The 14740-nt window shown below is 41.8% G+C and overlaps 2 protein-coding genes across 6 annotated transcripts in view; one reads left to right on the top strand and one right to left on the bottom strand.

Annotated features, from left to right (window-relative positions):
* Nucleotides 1-14740, top strand: part of UBAC2 (UBA domain containing 2) — a 162198-nt gene that overhangs the window by 78936 nt on the left and 68522 nt on the right. The window lies entirely within an intron of this gene.
* LOC130835645 (G-protein coupled receptor 183) lies at nucleotides 679-13464 on the bottom strand. Its single transcript, XM_057707290.1, has 2 exons — nucleotides 13396-13464; nucleotides 679-1902 (listed from the first exon to the last, which is right to left on the bottom strand). The coding sequence occupies exon 2, from the start codon at nucleotides 1882-1884 to the stop codon at nucleotides 802-804; it is 1083 nt and encodes a 360-aa protein (XP_057563273.1). The 5' UTR covers nucleotides 1885-1902; nucleotides 13396-13464; the 3' UTR covers nucleotides 679-801.

The following is a 14740-nucleotide window of genomic DNA, read 5'->3' as shown; positions in this document are numbered from 1 at the left end:
TACAGGGTACTGCCAACCTCTGTATAAACAAGAAACCATCCCCTAAGGACCCAAGAAAAACCAAGCCTATTTGTATATTTTTTTATGCTCAAGAAGAATTTAGCAAGTGGGCCCTCCTTCCACATGAAGTCCTTGTCGTATTTATGAGCAGTGCCCCTGAATGCTATGCTGGCTCTTTGGGAAGAGCTTTCATTGCTTTCGTCACCACCATCATTATGATGTTGCTGTCTGAAGTCTGTCTACTGCTAGTTTTATCCTCCCTGTAACTTTTGCTGAGAGTTGACAGTGAGCATTGAAGGACGTACTCATAATTTTGTAGCATCCACGTGTTTATTCCAAAAAAGTTTTTTGAAACAAAAATGTGTAATGCAGAACAAAACAAAACAAAAAAACTATTATTATCTAGGAGATAAAGTCTAAGATTGAAAGAAACATGAATTGAAAAAATATGTTATCAAAAAAAGAAAAAATATGTTACAATATTAACATTTCTACACTGGCAATATACAATTTTAGCAGTCTTTTCTTCTTTTGCCAAATTATTGGTGGGAAATATTAATGATTAAATTTTCATTAACACAAAACTTTTCTTTTTGCACTGAGAAGTATTAAAATATACTTCCTTTTGGTATAGTCTTTCATTTACAAATTAGAACTTCCAAGTTGGAGGTGAGAAATAGTGCCCAATGAAAGGGATTTAAAAGAATCCTAATTGGAAGTTAAACAATCATTTTGATTTATAAGAAGAGTCCTGCAAGGTTTGTCACACACTTTGCTATAAATCCAGGATCAAATTCCTTTTTACTTTCCATTTAAAGACTTGGAATGTATCATCATTTGAGTTTCCGTCATTTCACGTGAGTTTTCTTCAGGGGCTGACTTCACAGCACTGGAAATTGATACACTGACTTGACGTCTCAACATCTTCATGACCTTTCTCTTGTATCCTTTACATGCAAAGAAATATATAAAAGGGTCCATGCAGCAATTGAAGTTCATCAGACATACTGTAATGTGCAGAGATATCTGGAATGAATGTCTTTGGCTACATTCCAGGAGATCAGGAAAACGAAGCTTCTTAATCATGTGTTGAATGATTGCAACGTGATAAGGTGTGAAACAGACAACAAACACAACAATTATAAAAATAATTGTGTTAAGAGCCTTTTTGTTTACACCGGATTTCTCAGTTAGTGGGTTTTGTTTGGCAGTTTTAAAGAGCTTGCAGCAGATTTGAGAATAGCAGATAAGAATGATTATGAGCGGAAGCACATATCCTATGAAGCACGCACCAAGCAGAATCCAGGGAAGGTATTTGGTTTCTTCAAAGTTTGGATATTCCATGCACGTAGTCCTTTCAGCCTCCTGCTTGGACATAGGGTTTATGAGTAGTGGGAGTGTTTGAGCAAACACGAGAATCCAGACACATATGCAGATGCATTTTGCGTGTTCAATTCTTTTCATCTTGTTGTACCGCAGGGGGTGCACCACAGCGAAGAAGCGGTCAATGCTCAGGCAGGTCATGAAGTTCACACCTGCGTACGTGTTGATGTAAAACACGAGAGCGGTTATCCTACACAAGGCCTCGCCAATTTTCCAGTCAAAGCCCAGCGCATAGTAGGCTATCCGTGTAGGCAGAGCAGTGGTAAAAAGTATATCCGAAATCACCAAGTTGGTTGAGTATAGAGTGGTAGAGTTGATTTTTTTCCTGTTTTGAATAATGACAGTCAAGGCCAACAGATTTCCCACGAGCCCAATTATGAAGACGATGCTGTAATGCAGGGGCATGAGGACCCTGGCTGTGTGGTGGTGGGCGTAGAGGTCACAGTCACTGTCCTGAGGAGCTGCAGAGGGTGTCGTAAAATTGTCCATTTTTATATCCATCAGCAGCGTTCAAGGTCTCTAAAAAAAAAACCAAGAAGGGTAAGTTTAATTAAAAGTGTGTTTAACTAAAAATGATATAAACTGCCTCCCATAGAGCTCACTTTTAAAATCTCAAGATTGATATAATTTTTAAAAATCTATGATATGTATTGTGGTTACATGCTACATAGCAACAGGAAGAACCGAGCATAAAATTTATGTTTTTACTCTCACAATTTGGTGGGTTTGGCAAACCTCTGGCGAAGGAAATAGAACCATTTAAATAGGGCAAATGTATTTTTGTGACAAGAGGGAATGCACTAACTTTTTAGGCAGAAATTTCCCCTTCCTTTTTCTGAATCATTGTCTGGTTAAGAGTAAAATCATGTAAAGCACCCCACATTTCAGAAAGCATAAAACTTTGCTTTTAAATTGAATATCAGTTGGACTTTTTTTTTTTTTCGCCAAATGCATATCACTGCCAGGAAATGAAATCAGTCACACATTTATGTAGTGAAATATGAACTTACCACAGTGATCTGATTTGTGTTAACCCAAAAAATTATGAGAAACAAGCTAAGGCCTTTGTTAGGAACTGAAAGTTAGGTTTTCTTTAAAAAAAAGAAGAAGAAAAGAAGAAGACCATGACCATGGCAACCACAGCAAAGATGGAGAAAAAGAAACAAAAAGAGAAAAAGCTTAAGTGCTTCAAGGGGAAACTTTAAAATTAACGCAGATACCCCGCTGGTGCGTGCAGTATGCGTTCCTATGTGTGCACGCAGTAGGAAACGTTCCACACGTGGCATTCTGTATTCTGCTGTATTCATTTACCGTGCTTATGGGTCAGCGCAATCTATACTTTAGTCATATGTGTAGATCTTACATAGACATTTGATACGTAGTCTGCAGTTTTCCAGTGTGTTCCTGCGTAATTTGCTCTCCTGCTCCCTTGATGAATATCTGGATTATTTCCAACTTTTTTCTTATTATAAATAGTATCTAAGATGAAATTTCAAGTCCTAAGTTGGAAAGTGGAAAACTCCATATATGAGGTTGAACTTTGATAAAACTAAGGAAGAGCAGAGCAATAAATTCTGTGAAGTTATCTTTAGGAGAAAAATAATTTTCTGATAGGTCTGTCTCTATGCATAAATCTCATCTGAAAATCACCAAAACTGAGGGGAAAGTTCAGTATATCTAGTGATGATGCTACTGTATGTTAAAGGAAAGAACTCTGTCCCTAGCCTTATCAGGGCACTGACTACAAATCTACAAGGATGAGTCAAAAATTATCTGCACTCCGGTTATATTAAAACTTCTATAAATGTTACAGCCAGAGTGTGGATCATTTTTGAGTTGCCCTCACACATCTCCAACTGCTGTATTAAATGAATTGGAACTCTGCTAACTCAGTTCTAACAGTCTTAAAGCAGTGATGCCAACAGAGAGGGAGGGTTCTGAGAAGATTGTACTACCGTCCTAGGTGTGCACGACCTGCAGTGTTTATAGGTTAATTATGAAAATATGGGAATACATCCTAAAGCAAAAGGAAGCAAAAAAGGAAGTGGAGCTTTTTATTAGTCAAGGGAATACAAGAAAGGAGACTGGGAAGAAGCAAAGGATGAGGATGGTAGGCAGAAAACACAAAATAAGAGGGCAGGAAATGTGTCACAACAAATTGAAATGGAATGAACTCACCAATTAAAAGACAGAGACTGTCAGTTTGGATTTTTAAAAATCCAGCTGTGTACTGCTTAGAAGAAAGGTAACTCAGAGTGATTTGGAAAGTATGAAAAGAAAGGCATGGGAAAACATACCAGACAGACCCCAACCAGTGGAAAGCTAGAGTAGCAATGTTAACATCAGAAAAAAATAGAATTCAAGGCACAATCAATATTAATAGGGATAAAGAAGGTCGCTGCACAAGTTAAAAAGAACGGTTCACCAAAGACATGAAAATAATCATGAATTGTACTTGTAACAGCAAACTTTGACAGAATTTAAAGGAGAAACAGTCAAATCCACAACCGTAATGGGAGATTTTAACACATTTTTATTAGAATATGACAGGTAAAAAAGAGATTGACCCAACATGACTTAAATACTAACAGAATTTGTGCTGAAAGCACATTAGAATTATTGCAAATTTAACCATGTACTAGATCATGAGAGGTGTCTCATTTCTCAGAAGATCATTAGCTAGCAGCTCACATTCCTTGGGAGTAGTACAGTGCAACTAAGTTAGAAATCAAAAATAAAATGATAAAAGATACATTTGGAATCTTTCTAAGGAACTCACGGGTTAAGAAATCACAATGCAGAATTTGAAGTGCTTATAACTAAGGGACAAAAATTCTGTAAAACCGTGGAATGCAGCTAGAGTTTATCCAAGATTGTTGCAAAGCCTTGAATGCGTTTATTCCTTTAAAAATTAAAAATAGCTAAGTTAAATATACAGCTCAAGAAGCTAGAAAAGTCTGCCCCCAGAAAGTAGAATAATAAAAATTAATTGGAGATATAAATGAAATAGAGAACAGAATGAACAAAACCCAGTAAATACGGACTTCATATTTTGTGCGGGGCTGGGAGGTGGAGTGATTCTTGAACGGGAGATCATGGAAACTGCAATCGTGGAATAAAAGTAGACGGACTTTACCCAGTGAGTTGGGAAGGGCTTCGCTTGTGTGAGAAGTGGCTTTCAGGAGCTGGGAGTGGGCACAAGGGAGAGGTGGAAATTCCAGGCCCAGGTTGCAGTTTAGGAACAAGCATCAAGAGCTGCCTTTGTTTTTCTAACTTTTTTGAAAAAAAATTTTTTTCTGAAAATCTCAATGTATGAATTTTATTTTGAGGAGTCTTCCAAAGCGGGTTCCTGGGAACTGCCTTTAAAGTACACGTTGGGGAAAAAGATACACTGTGAAGTCTGCGCATCCCCCATCTGAATTCTAACTATTGTAATTAAGAAAGTTATGCTAGTGTATGCATCTGAGAATGTGCTGCTGCCCACTGGTTGTAGATGCACGGCCAGCTGCTTCACTGAATGAGATACAGCCTCCAGGAGAGTCACTAAAGGCAGTGTTTTCAGAATATTTTAAGTTAAGGAAAAGATGTTTAACACAGTGTTAATTTTAAGTGTGAAAATTTGCAACCAAATCCAATGTCCATCATGTCCAGGGACTTCCTAGGTGGCACAGTTGTTGAGAATCCGCCTGCCAATACAGGGGACACAGGTTCGAGCCCTGGTCCGGGAAGATGCCACATGCCACGGAGCGGCTAAGCCCGTGCGCCACAACTATTGAGCCTGTGTGCCGCAACTACTGAAGCCCACGCGCCTAGAGTCTGTGCTCCACAACAAGAGAAGCCACCACAGTGAGGAGCCCGCGCTTTCCACAACTAGAGAAAGCCTGTGTGCAGCAACGAAGACCCAATGCAGCCAATAAATAAATAAAATTAATTAATTTTTTAAAAAATGTCCATCATGTCCAAATACTTTACTAAGTATTTTATGGCCATATAGTAGAATACGAAGCAGCCACTGAAAATGGCAGCGTAGATACCTACATCCTGACGGGGAATAATGTGTTAAATAAGGAAGGCAGATTCCACAACAGGCCGGTTTGTGGGGAGAAAGAGCAGCTGTTCACACACACATCCCTGCATGGCTGTATAGGCCAAAACATAATTCACAAGTACAAGTAATTTTTGAGTTTTAGCATATATTTAACATTTTTAACACCAAACATGAATTGACTATGAAATGAATAAATAGGTAAATTTTTTTTTTTAATGTGAGGGAATCTTTTTTGAAATTCCGCTCTTCTTGCAAAAGCTTGTCCTCTAACATACTTTTCAAAGCTAGCCCCCGAGTGCTCTTTATTCAGATTTATGCCTGAGTTTTCACTAGGTGACTACCTTAAGTCATGTCTGGAAGAACCCTCATGGCAGCCCTACAAGCCAGGTTTTGCCATCACTTGCCCACTCTCCGCTCAAGGAAACCACAGTCAGAGAAGGTAAAGGTCATGCTGGATCCTTCTCTCTGCCAGCCTGGCTTCGAGCCTCCTCCTCTGTCCAGTCCTCAGCAGCGGCAGCTGCTTCACCCTGCCTTTCAAGAACTGAGAGTCTGTGGTTTCAGAGTGGTCTAGGCTTCAGGGCCACCCTCACCTGTACACAGACAGCCAGAGCACGCGTGGCCTGACGGCTCCAGAGCAGGGGGACGATTCTTCCAGAGGACAGCGGGGCTGCCACTCCAGGAGAGGTGCCTTCCCGAGTGGGTGGTGGACGCTGCGTCATAGAGCCCCGAGGGGGAGGCTGGGGAAGGGCCTTTGCTGCCTGCCCCCCGTCCCGGGTCAGTTAAAGAAAGGCGCTCGCACAACGTGGACTTGTAAATGGACCGACCCAGAGGATCTCAGGTAAAGGAGAGTCTGAGCTGTTCTGAAATGTGTTCTTTTGGAGGGTTCGTAACCTCCGGAAGGCTGATTCCATCTGTCAACAGCTCTAGTATATTACCTTTGGTGTTGCTTATCCTGTGTGATTAATGCTATAGTTTCAGTCCCTTTTGGCTTCTCCAAATTGAGAGAGAACTGCTTTCATATACTTGAATGTTGTTAACCCGTTCTTATATCAGCCAACCCCAATCTATTGTCATCTTCCGTCAGAAAGATTATTTTATCCCCCCTTCTAATCACTTCGGGATTCAGAATTACTTTCCTGAACCTTGACGTACTCCATCCTTTTATTCAGCAAAATTGTTGTTAGTGCCTCCTCCACATGCTAGATCCTGGAGATTCAGAAATGATACCTTTTAGTGTCCGAGGACCTCAAACTGCAGGATGGGTGTTGGGGATGTGCTGTTGCCTGGGTGAGGTGTTATCGTCTCTCACACACACCCGGGCTCTGCTTGCTCTTTGCAGTACAGCGCTCCTTCATTAACCTTTGGACTGCAGATCCCCCTTTTAACTGTTTCTAATCCTTCCTCTTTTAGTCAGAACTAAATCCTTCCTTCCTTTATTTGTTTTAGACTGTATTTTAAATATTTTCATAATTGCTGGACGACAGCGTCTGACATGTTACTTGGGGTAGAAACACTGAGTTGCATTTGAAAGCATCGGTACTGTGGTTCATCATTTTATTGCCTTGAGAAAAGCACAAAGAAGTGTTTGTTCTACATCTTTTTTCCTTAGAATACCGGTACCTGTAATAATTATAATTTCCTCATAATGCTTTCTCATGAAAAGATGTGCGTTGTCCTCAAGGTGTCCATAGTGCCTCACACCTGAGAGACAAGAAGGAGAGTTGCAAGCTTTGCCCTGAAGGCACGGATAGCACGTGGGCTGCGGGCAGTGGGTCCTTACTCAGGTTCCACCCAAGGAACTGCGGGGCAGCCACCTGTGCCAGCGGTCTTAGCAGTTTTGTTAATAAGCAAAGGAGGCTTACCTCAGTTTTGTCTCTGTAATGCGGCATTGATCCTTTTAACTTTACTGTTATCCTGACATAGTAAAACAGCAAGTTCTTCCACAGAAAAATATCCTCCAAAGTATTTTCACTTACGTTTTTGGAAGTGGGCCTGTGTGTGGTTTTCTCTAGAATTGATCTCCTTACTAATAGAGTAGCTAGCATTTCTTAAGACACTGTCGTCTCATTTTTGCATAACCGGACATGTTGACATGAACTGTCAAGTTCTTTCTAGCCACAGAAAGGAAAAAATAAAAGGCCCCCTCAAAACTCATTTATTAGTATTTAAGAAAACAAAGAGCTCATGTGATTTGTACTCTAGAAATGTTTACCCTGGATACCAACTTGGAGGCATTTGTGATTTTTTCACAGGGTGCTTCTGCAATCCCAGCTTACTTGCTTGGATAATTATTTTCTTAGTTTTTATTTGTGGCAGAAACAATAAAATCCTCTTTATATTCTAAGATTTAGTAAATACCAGAATACCGGCTTTTAGTGTTTAGGTTTAAGATTTCTGAAATGTCACCTTTTATGCCTAATGTTTATTCACCTAATAATCATCAACAGTTAAAAAATGAGAAGGGGTTAAACTTCTAGTAGTTTTGTTTAAATTCAGGCCTTAACAACGAATCAAATGGGTCAAATCATGCTGACGTGATCGTTAATAAGAGGTGACATGTCTGTGTGGTGGTCTGCTCAGGACCGTGTTCACACATTGCGATGATCTGACTCAAAGTGCCCACAGGGGCCTGCACCAAAGAGGAAGTTCCAGGGGCACGCTCTCAAAAACAACCCGAAGAGCCACGGAATGGACACGCAGATACAACTGATACTTGTCTGTGGTTCAGTGATGAGTGTTGTTTGATCCCATTCTTTGTCTGATTTCTGTTGATACACTGTCCTTTGGTTATTTTGTTGAAGAGGCATAAGACTGACGGGAAATTTCTGGAGCAGGGGAAAATAAAGTCACTGGGAAAGGAGGGGGCAGAGGAGAGCTCCGGGCTCAAGGGAACAACAAGGATTCGGTCTCCTGGGAAACAGACAAGTACAGATGGAACAGGACAGCAGGCTGAGGCTGTTTAGTGCCTTTGAGGACAAACATACCCCGTGGAAGAAAGAAATCATTGCTGCTTCCTTCAGTTACCTAGTTTCATAGGTATTTGTCAGTTGCTTGAAAAAGCCTCCTTGTTCTTAAAGCTGAGCAAACAGGGACATCTGAGTCTGGTCCAGTGTCACATGCACTGGGGCCTAGCACTCAAGCAGTGATGTTTCTCACCTGCTTTAAGGTGACTCAGCTGTCACCTGAGCAGTTGTGTGTCCCACTGACCTACAAAATAGGCAGGTGCGAACCAGTCATCCCTGAGGCATGGACGGGCAGTGACCAGCACAGGCCCAGCCTGGCGACCCTCCCGGCGCAGTCAGATGGCCCGTTCCAGACTACTAGCCCGCCCTCGACCGCTCTCATAGTCCGTACACACCCCGATAGCCTAGTAAAAGAAACCTTGCTACGCTATCAGGTGATTCTTCTTTTTTTCTTCCGACCAGCTTTGAGTCTTAAGTTGATAGCTGTGTCCAGGATTGATTTTGGGGGAGGATATGTAGAGAATGTTGTCCAGAAAGGTGACCGCGGACAGCGGTCTCCACGTTCTCAGATGGAGCCTCCCACGAGCCAGAGTGTTTATGTCAGGAGTCCAGTCGTCTGTGGTCAGCATGTCTGAGGGTACCTCTCTTCCCTGCCTCCTGGGCAGCTCGCTTGCTTTCTCCGGCTTGTGGAAGGGTGGCACTGCAGCTGACCCCAGGGCACGATCTGGTCCTGATCACGTCTCGGTAGGTCTGCACAGGGCCATGTGCAAGACAGTGCACAGGGAGCTTCTTCAGAAAAGTGGAAAAAACAAACAAACCAGCGTTGGCCGGTCTGCACTTTCCTCTTTGTGCCTCTGTGGTGTCCTGAACCCAGTGGGCACCTGATGAAGACACTTCACCTTCCGTAAACACGTACATTGGAATTGATGGGAAAGTGAAAGGTGCCTGACATTTGCACCCACTTGCATATTTGGGGTTTTACGTAGTCTGACTATTTATTTTCACCTTTCACTGATTATTTATTCTTTATGTGGCTTTTGGCAACTTTAATACTGACTAGGATGGTATGAAAGTCTTCAGAGATGAAGACAGAGGAGGTGGTAGCACTAAGGACTTGAAATATATGGCATAATGTTTAGGAACTGGAAGAAAAAATAATCCCAGCATTATGCTCATTTCAGTGTGAGGAAGACAAATGCTGTGTTTCCGTGTGGCGTGATTTGACCTGTATGTAGGATAACCAACGGCATAATATGTAAAGACTCCTTGTAATGAAGGGCTGAGTCAGTATAATCTTTATCCTCTGAATCCAGAATGTTTCTGGAAATAATATGTACCCTTTCTCCTTAAAGTTTGCAGGAGTTTCAAATTTTGGTTTTCGTCTCTGTTATCTCATAGAAATTAGTCAGAAAGATTAAATATCCTTATTTTATGGATAAACAGAATACAGGAGGAATTAGATCACTTGCTCAGGGTCCTCCCTCAGGACAGGTGCCCAGCCAGGGACCACTCAGGTGCCCAGGCCTCCGTGTCCTCGTCACCCTCTGTCTCCTGCCAGTCAGTGGTTCCCGGGCCTTCAGCCCCCTGGGCCCCGGCCTCTCCTCTGCATGTGCCCTTCTGTCTGTCCGTCTGCCTGTGCACGTGCTGCTTGCCACGGCTCTGCCCACCCCAGGCTGCCCTCACTTCTCCCTGGAGCTGCAGCTGCAGCTCGCACAGTGCCGTTCAGATGGTGCCCATCGGACCCGGGAAACTGAAAGCTGTCTGTCATGACACACGGTTTCCTTTGTGATCAGGCTCTGCTTCCCTCTTCGGCTGGATCTCTGGCCCGCCTTCCCTCCTGTGACCCCCTGGCTCCGGCCCTGGCCCTGCTGGATCACTCTCTGTCTGTTGATGTCCTGTGTTCTCTCACAGCTCTGTTCCGTTCTGACCCTCGTCCTTCCCTCTGCCGCCTCCTCCCCTGTCCTACATCCTCAGCTCCTGCTTTCCTTCAAGGCTTTGTTCAGAATCAGCTGCTCCTGGAAGATTCCCTGATTTTCCCCCCTTCTGCTCCCTCGACAGCGCCTCCCCCGCCCACAGAAAGGCAGCGTGCGGTGTCCTTGCTGGGGCGCGGCACTCTGTACTAGCATCTGTGCTGGTTTTGGTTGGTTGTTGTTTTTTTTTTTTCTGTTTCCTACTAGCCTGTGAAGTCCTAAGAGTGAGGGCTGTGTTGTTAATTTTGTCTCTCCAAACTGGCCCATGATTGGTGTTCATTAAATACCCGTTAGGGAATAGCAGAATCCCAGCATTCTTGATCCTCAAAGCTTCTTATCAGACTACAGGATGCATTTAATTAATAAAAGTAACCAGCATTATTCAGCATAGACTGTGTCCCAGGCACTGCCCTGGGCACCCTACATATATTCACTCAGTGAATCTCACAGAAGTTTCCCAAATCCATGGGCAGTGGTGAAACTGAGGCACAGAGCGTTTACGAGTCCTGCCTAAAGACACAGCTGTTAAGTGTCAGGGTTTAATCCAGGCGGTTTGGCTCCAGAAATCACACCCAGTGTAATACATTTTAGCCCTAGCTCCTATTTCCAGCATGATCTGATGTTATTGGTAGGAAACAAGTAAAACAGGAAGACATCTCAAAACTTTAACACATACCAACTCATACACCTGTCTGAACCAAAGAGAAAAGAAGGGCTGGGGAGATGGGAAGAGGGAGGGAAGGAGGGAGATATGTTGATATAAGTAAGGAATTCATCAATTTATTTGTAGCATATTTTAAAGTAAATAAAAATTTTATAAATGAATTTAGATTTTTACTATTTTTAACAAGATTCCTGTAAAACAGTTTGGACTGAAATTTCCACTTGAAAGAAGATGGTGAATACCTAGGATAGCTCTTATGCTGTTTATTTTTATAGTCTGTTTAAGTATTTGCAGATATTTAACAAAATATTTTTATTCTTCTCTCCGGGCTTTCCAGATACCACAGGGATCTTTGTTACTTCTGTCGCTTTCAGAGGATTTTCACGTGTGTTATTTCATCTTACTTTGAAGCCCTTTATTTTACAAACTTTCTGGGAAGCTGGGAAGGATATGGACTGGAGGATACTACCCGTCTTCAGCACGTACACAACCAGGGCCTTTTAAAACTCCAGGAGGCCCTGAACCGTAGCAGAGAGAAAACTGTCGCTAGTTAACTCCTTTACTGGGTGGTGAGCTCTTTTCTTAAGGATGATGGCTTTATCGCATTTTATCCCATAGAGTGTTTCAGAACTGGCCAGCAACAGGTATCTAGTAAATGCTCATGGAAAGCATGAGTGAATGAAAGTCATATAGAGACCTAAGTGAATATCTATTCCATTAAATGACTGGTCATGTTGCTGAAAAGCTCTCAGAAGACAGTTGTAAGTAATTGATAAAAGGAATTCCCACCACCACATGATAGGTGAACCTTGTGAGTGAGGATGCTTTCTGGAGCGTTGTGCACTTTGCAGCGTTATGTCCAGAAACTATGATTAACCCCCAAGAGAAAACATGCACTGAAATACTAGCAAATGCAACATCCAGACAGGAAGCACAGTTAGATGTATAATCATCCATAGACTCAGTCTTTATGTAAAATATTTTCCAAAGATCTGGAAATAAGTTCAAGAAAAATATGAAGAGGAGGCAAAACTTACCCACACTCTGGCTGTAGAATTTATAGACGCTTTAATATATCCGGAGTGCGGGTAATTTTTGACTCACCCTTGTAATTCCCACAGAAATGATAGGATAAGGAAACTTTGTCTATTGGATTCATCCATTGGTGGTTTAACAGACAGAGGGAGGAGAGGATCATAGCAGGCAGTTTTCCAGCACTTACTGTGAGTGCCAGTGTTATAAGCCCTGGGCAATATGATTACGCCCCATTTTACAACTGAAGCAGTTGAAGCCTGCCAAGTAACGTGTCCAAGGTCATGCAGCTGGTAAATAACGGAGCCCAGGTTCAAGCCTGACTCCAGAGCCGGTGCACATAACCACTACACTACATTGTACTTAGAGTGTGACCCCCTCCCAGAAAAAAAAAACCACACCCTCTTTTAGAGGAAGTCTCTGCACAGCTTCTATTTTACTAAGAGTTTCTGTTACCTCCATTCCCAACCTGGACATAAATATTGGCAATTCACTGAATATAATCATTGTTTTGTGATAGTTTCTAGGCACACAGAAGTTCTAGGAAAAGATATGGAGATGTGTTTAGGCTTTCTGATCGTCAAATAAATATAAAGTAAACAAGAGATGTTCTTTTTCACTTACTAGATTAATAGTTTGTATTTAGAATTAAAATACTCGTGTTGGCTAAGAAGCAGTGAAGGCCAGACTGTCACTGGTGGGAGACTAAATTGGTAAAATGTTTTTGTAAACTGAAAAATACCAATTTGTATCCGAAGCTTTTTTTTTAATGTATACCCTTTGCTCCCGGAATTCTACTACTGAGATTCTATCCTGAAAAATAATAGAAAGTATAAAAGTAGAGAAATAATGGTAGTAAAGTCTTGTATGTACATAGATACGTGGTCAAATAGTAACATGTACTAACTTTTATTTTAAATTGTGCTGAATAACTTGTTATAAATACAGTACACTTCAGTGTAGGAATACTCCATTTCAAAATAACTTTGTTCCTTTCCTTCGTGAAGTATCCTAAAATACTGGCAGTATTTGATGCTTAATGTTTGATACTGTTTTTTGAAGTTGTGTGTTCACACAGGAGTACAAAGCAAGCCCTGTTTTCTGGCAAAGATATTTCTGGCACGATCCATTGCTTTCACCTAGCTTAATATCAGCTTATTAGAACTGCCAGTCACCAGAGAGTCTCAACTATATTAATGATAAAATTTTTGTTAGAACTGTGTATAGCTTTTTGTTGAATAGATTCTTTACCTTTACCTTAAACCTTGATTAGGCTTTCAGAGTTTTTCTTAACCCACAAGACTTTGTTGAAGAAGCAAAATATCTGGTACTTACCTCTTAGTGCCTTGCTGGGACCTCTGTGTAGTAGCAGTCAGTGTTCGCCCAGACTGAAGTAGGTTAGCCTTGGCATGTTGTTTAAGGGAGATTATGCACACATCCTTTTATGGTGGTGGCTTTTTTTTCTGTCACCCTGTGACTGCATAGTAATGATCCGTTAGCCTCATGTGTGCGTGTGCACTTTTTTTTTTAAATGGGAAGTGAAATTTTTCTGTTAGTGATTTTTTGAAAAAGAGTTATCCAAAAACCCCTTGGAATTTATGAATGTTTGATGCCTATGGAACTTTATAAATTTTTCTATAAAGATATGTTTAAAAAGAATCCTTTGGAAGGGACTGAAGCAATAAAACTTAACCAGAAAAAAAAAAAACAATCATAGTTATTGATGATTTTGTATCCATATTACGTGTGAAGTATGAATTTTAAAATGTTTTAAGGGAAAAATGCCCATTTTGACCATTCTGTCTGCCTGGAAACTTGGTGCAGGGGGTAGTTTACTCATTCTGTATCTTATCAACAGCTTAATGAGAAGGAAACAGAAGTTTCTGTGGTGAGTGGAGGAAAATGCTCTTTTGCATGTGTGCAATGGTTAGTCAGTGTTTTCAGGCAGGAGACCAACTGTCTGGATGGGTGACTGTGTGGGCACATGCATGGCAAGGGGGCATCTTAAAGCTAGAATTGCCTCTCGTGCACAGGATGAAGGAGACCTGCCTGTGCTGTTCGCCTTCAAGTGTTAACGGACTCAGTTTAAACCAACAGTGTCACATGGCTATCAAAATGCAAGTTAGTTTGCAGGCTTAATAAATGGAAATGTGGCACTCAGAACAAGAGACACGAGCTGGGCATTCCCAGTGAGGTCAGGAGACTGTGTTTTACCAGGGCGTGGATGGCCTCAGAGCATGCCTGGGTGGCGAGGGTTCTGGATCCCAGGTCGTGGGAGAAATAACTGAGCGTGTCTGGGCGCGGCAGGGACGTGATCATTATCCTCACGCATTAGGAAGCTCTTATGGTAAAGGGTTTAGGTTGCATGTGTCAGTCTTCCTAAATCCAGAGAGTAGAAGGAAGGCCTGTAGGAGGAGGTTACGGGAGACGGGTTTCAAATCAAAATATGAAAGTAGTTTTCAAAAGTTGGGATCATAAAAAAAATGGCATATTGACTCTTATTCAGGTGCTTGCATAAACTGGATGACTATTTTGAGGGATGTCGTAGAGAGAATTGAATCATTTGGTAGGAATTTGTTACTCTGTGACCTTAGAGGCCCTTCCCACTCCAGGATTCTGTCACAGTGGCTGAGGACCTTTAGCCTCTGGTGTTATTCCATTGAGAAGCTTATTAGGTTCC

This window comes from Hippopotamus amphibius, chromosome 14 (assembly GCF_030028045.1).
Source record: "Hippopotamus amphibius kiboko isolate mHipAmp2 chromosome 14, mHipAmp2.hap2, whole genome shotgun sequence".
Taxonomy (NCBI): Eukaryota; Metazoa; Chordata; class Mammalia; order Artiodactyla; family Hippopotamidae; genus Hippopotamus; species Hippopotamus amphibius.
This window is presented reverse-complemented; position numbering and strand designations above follow the sequence as displayed.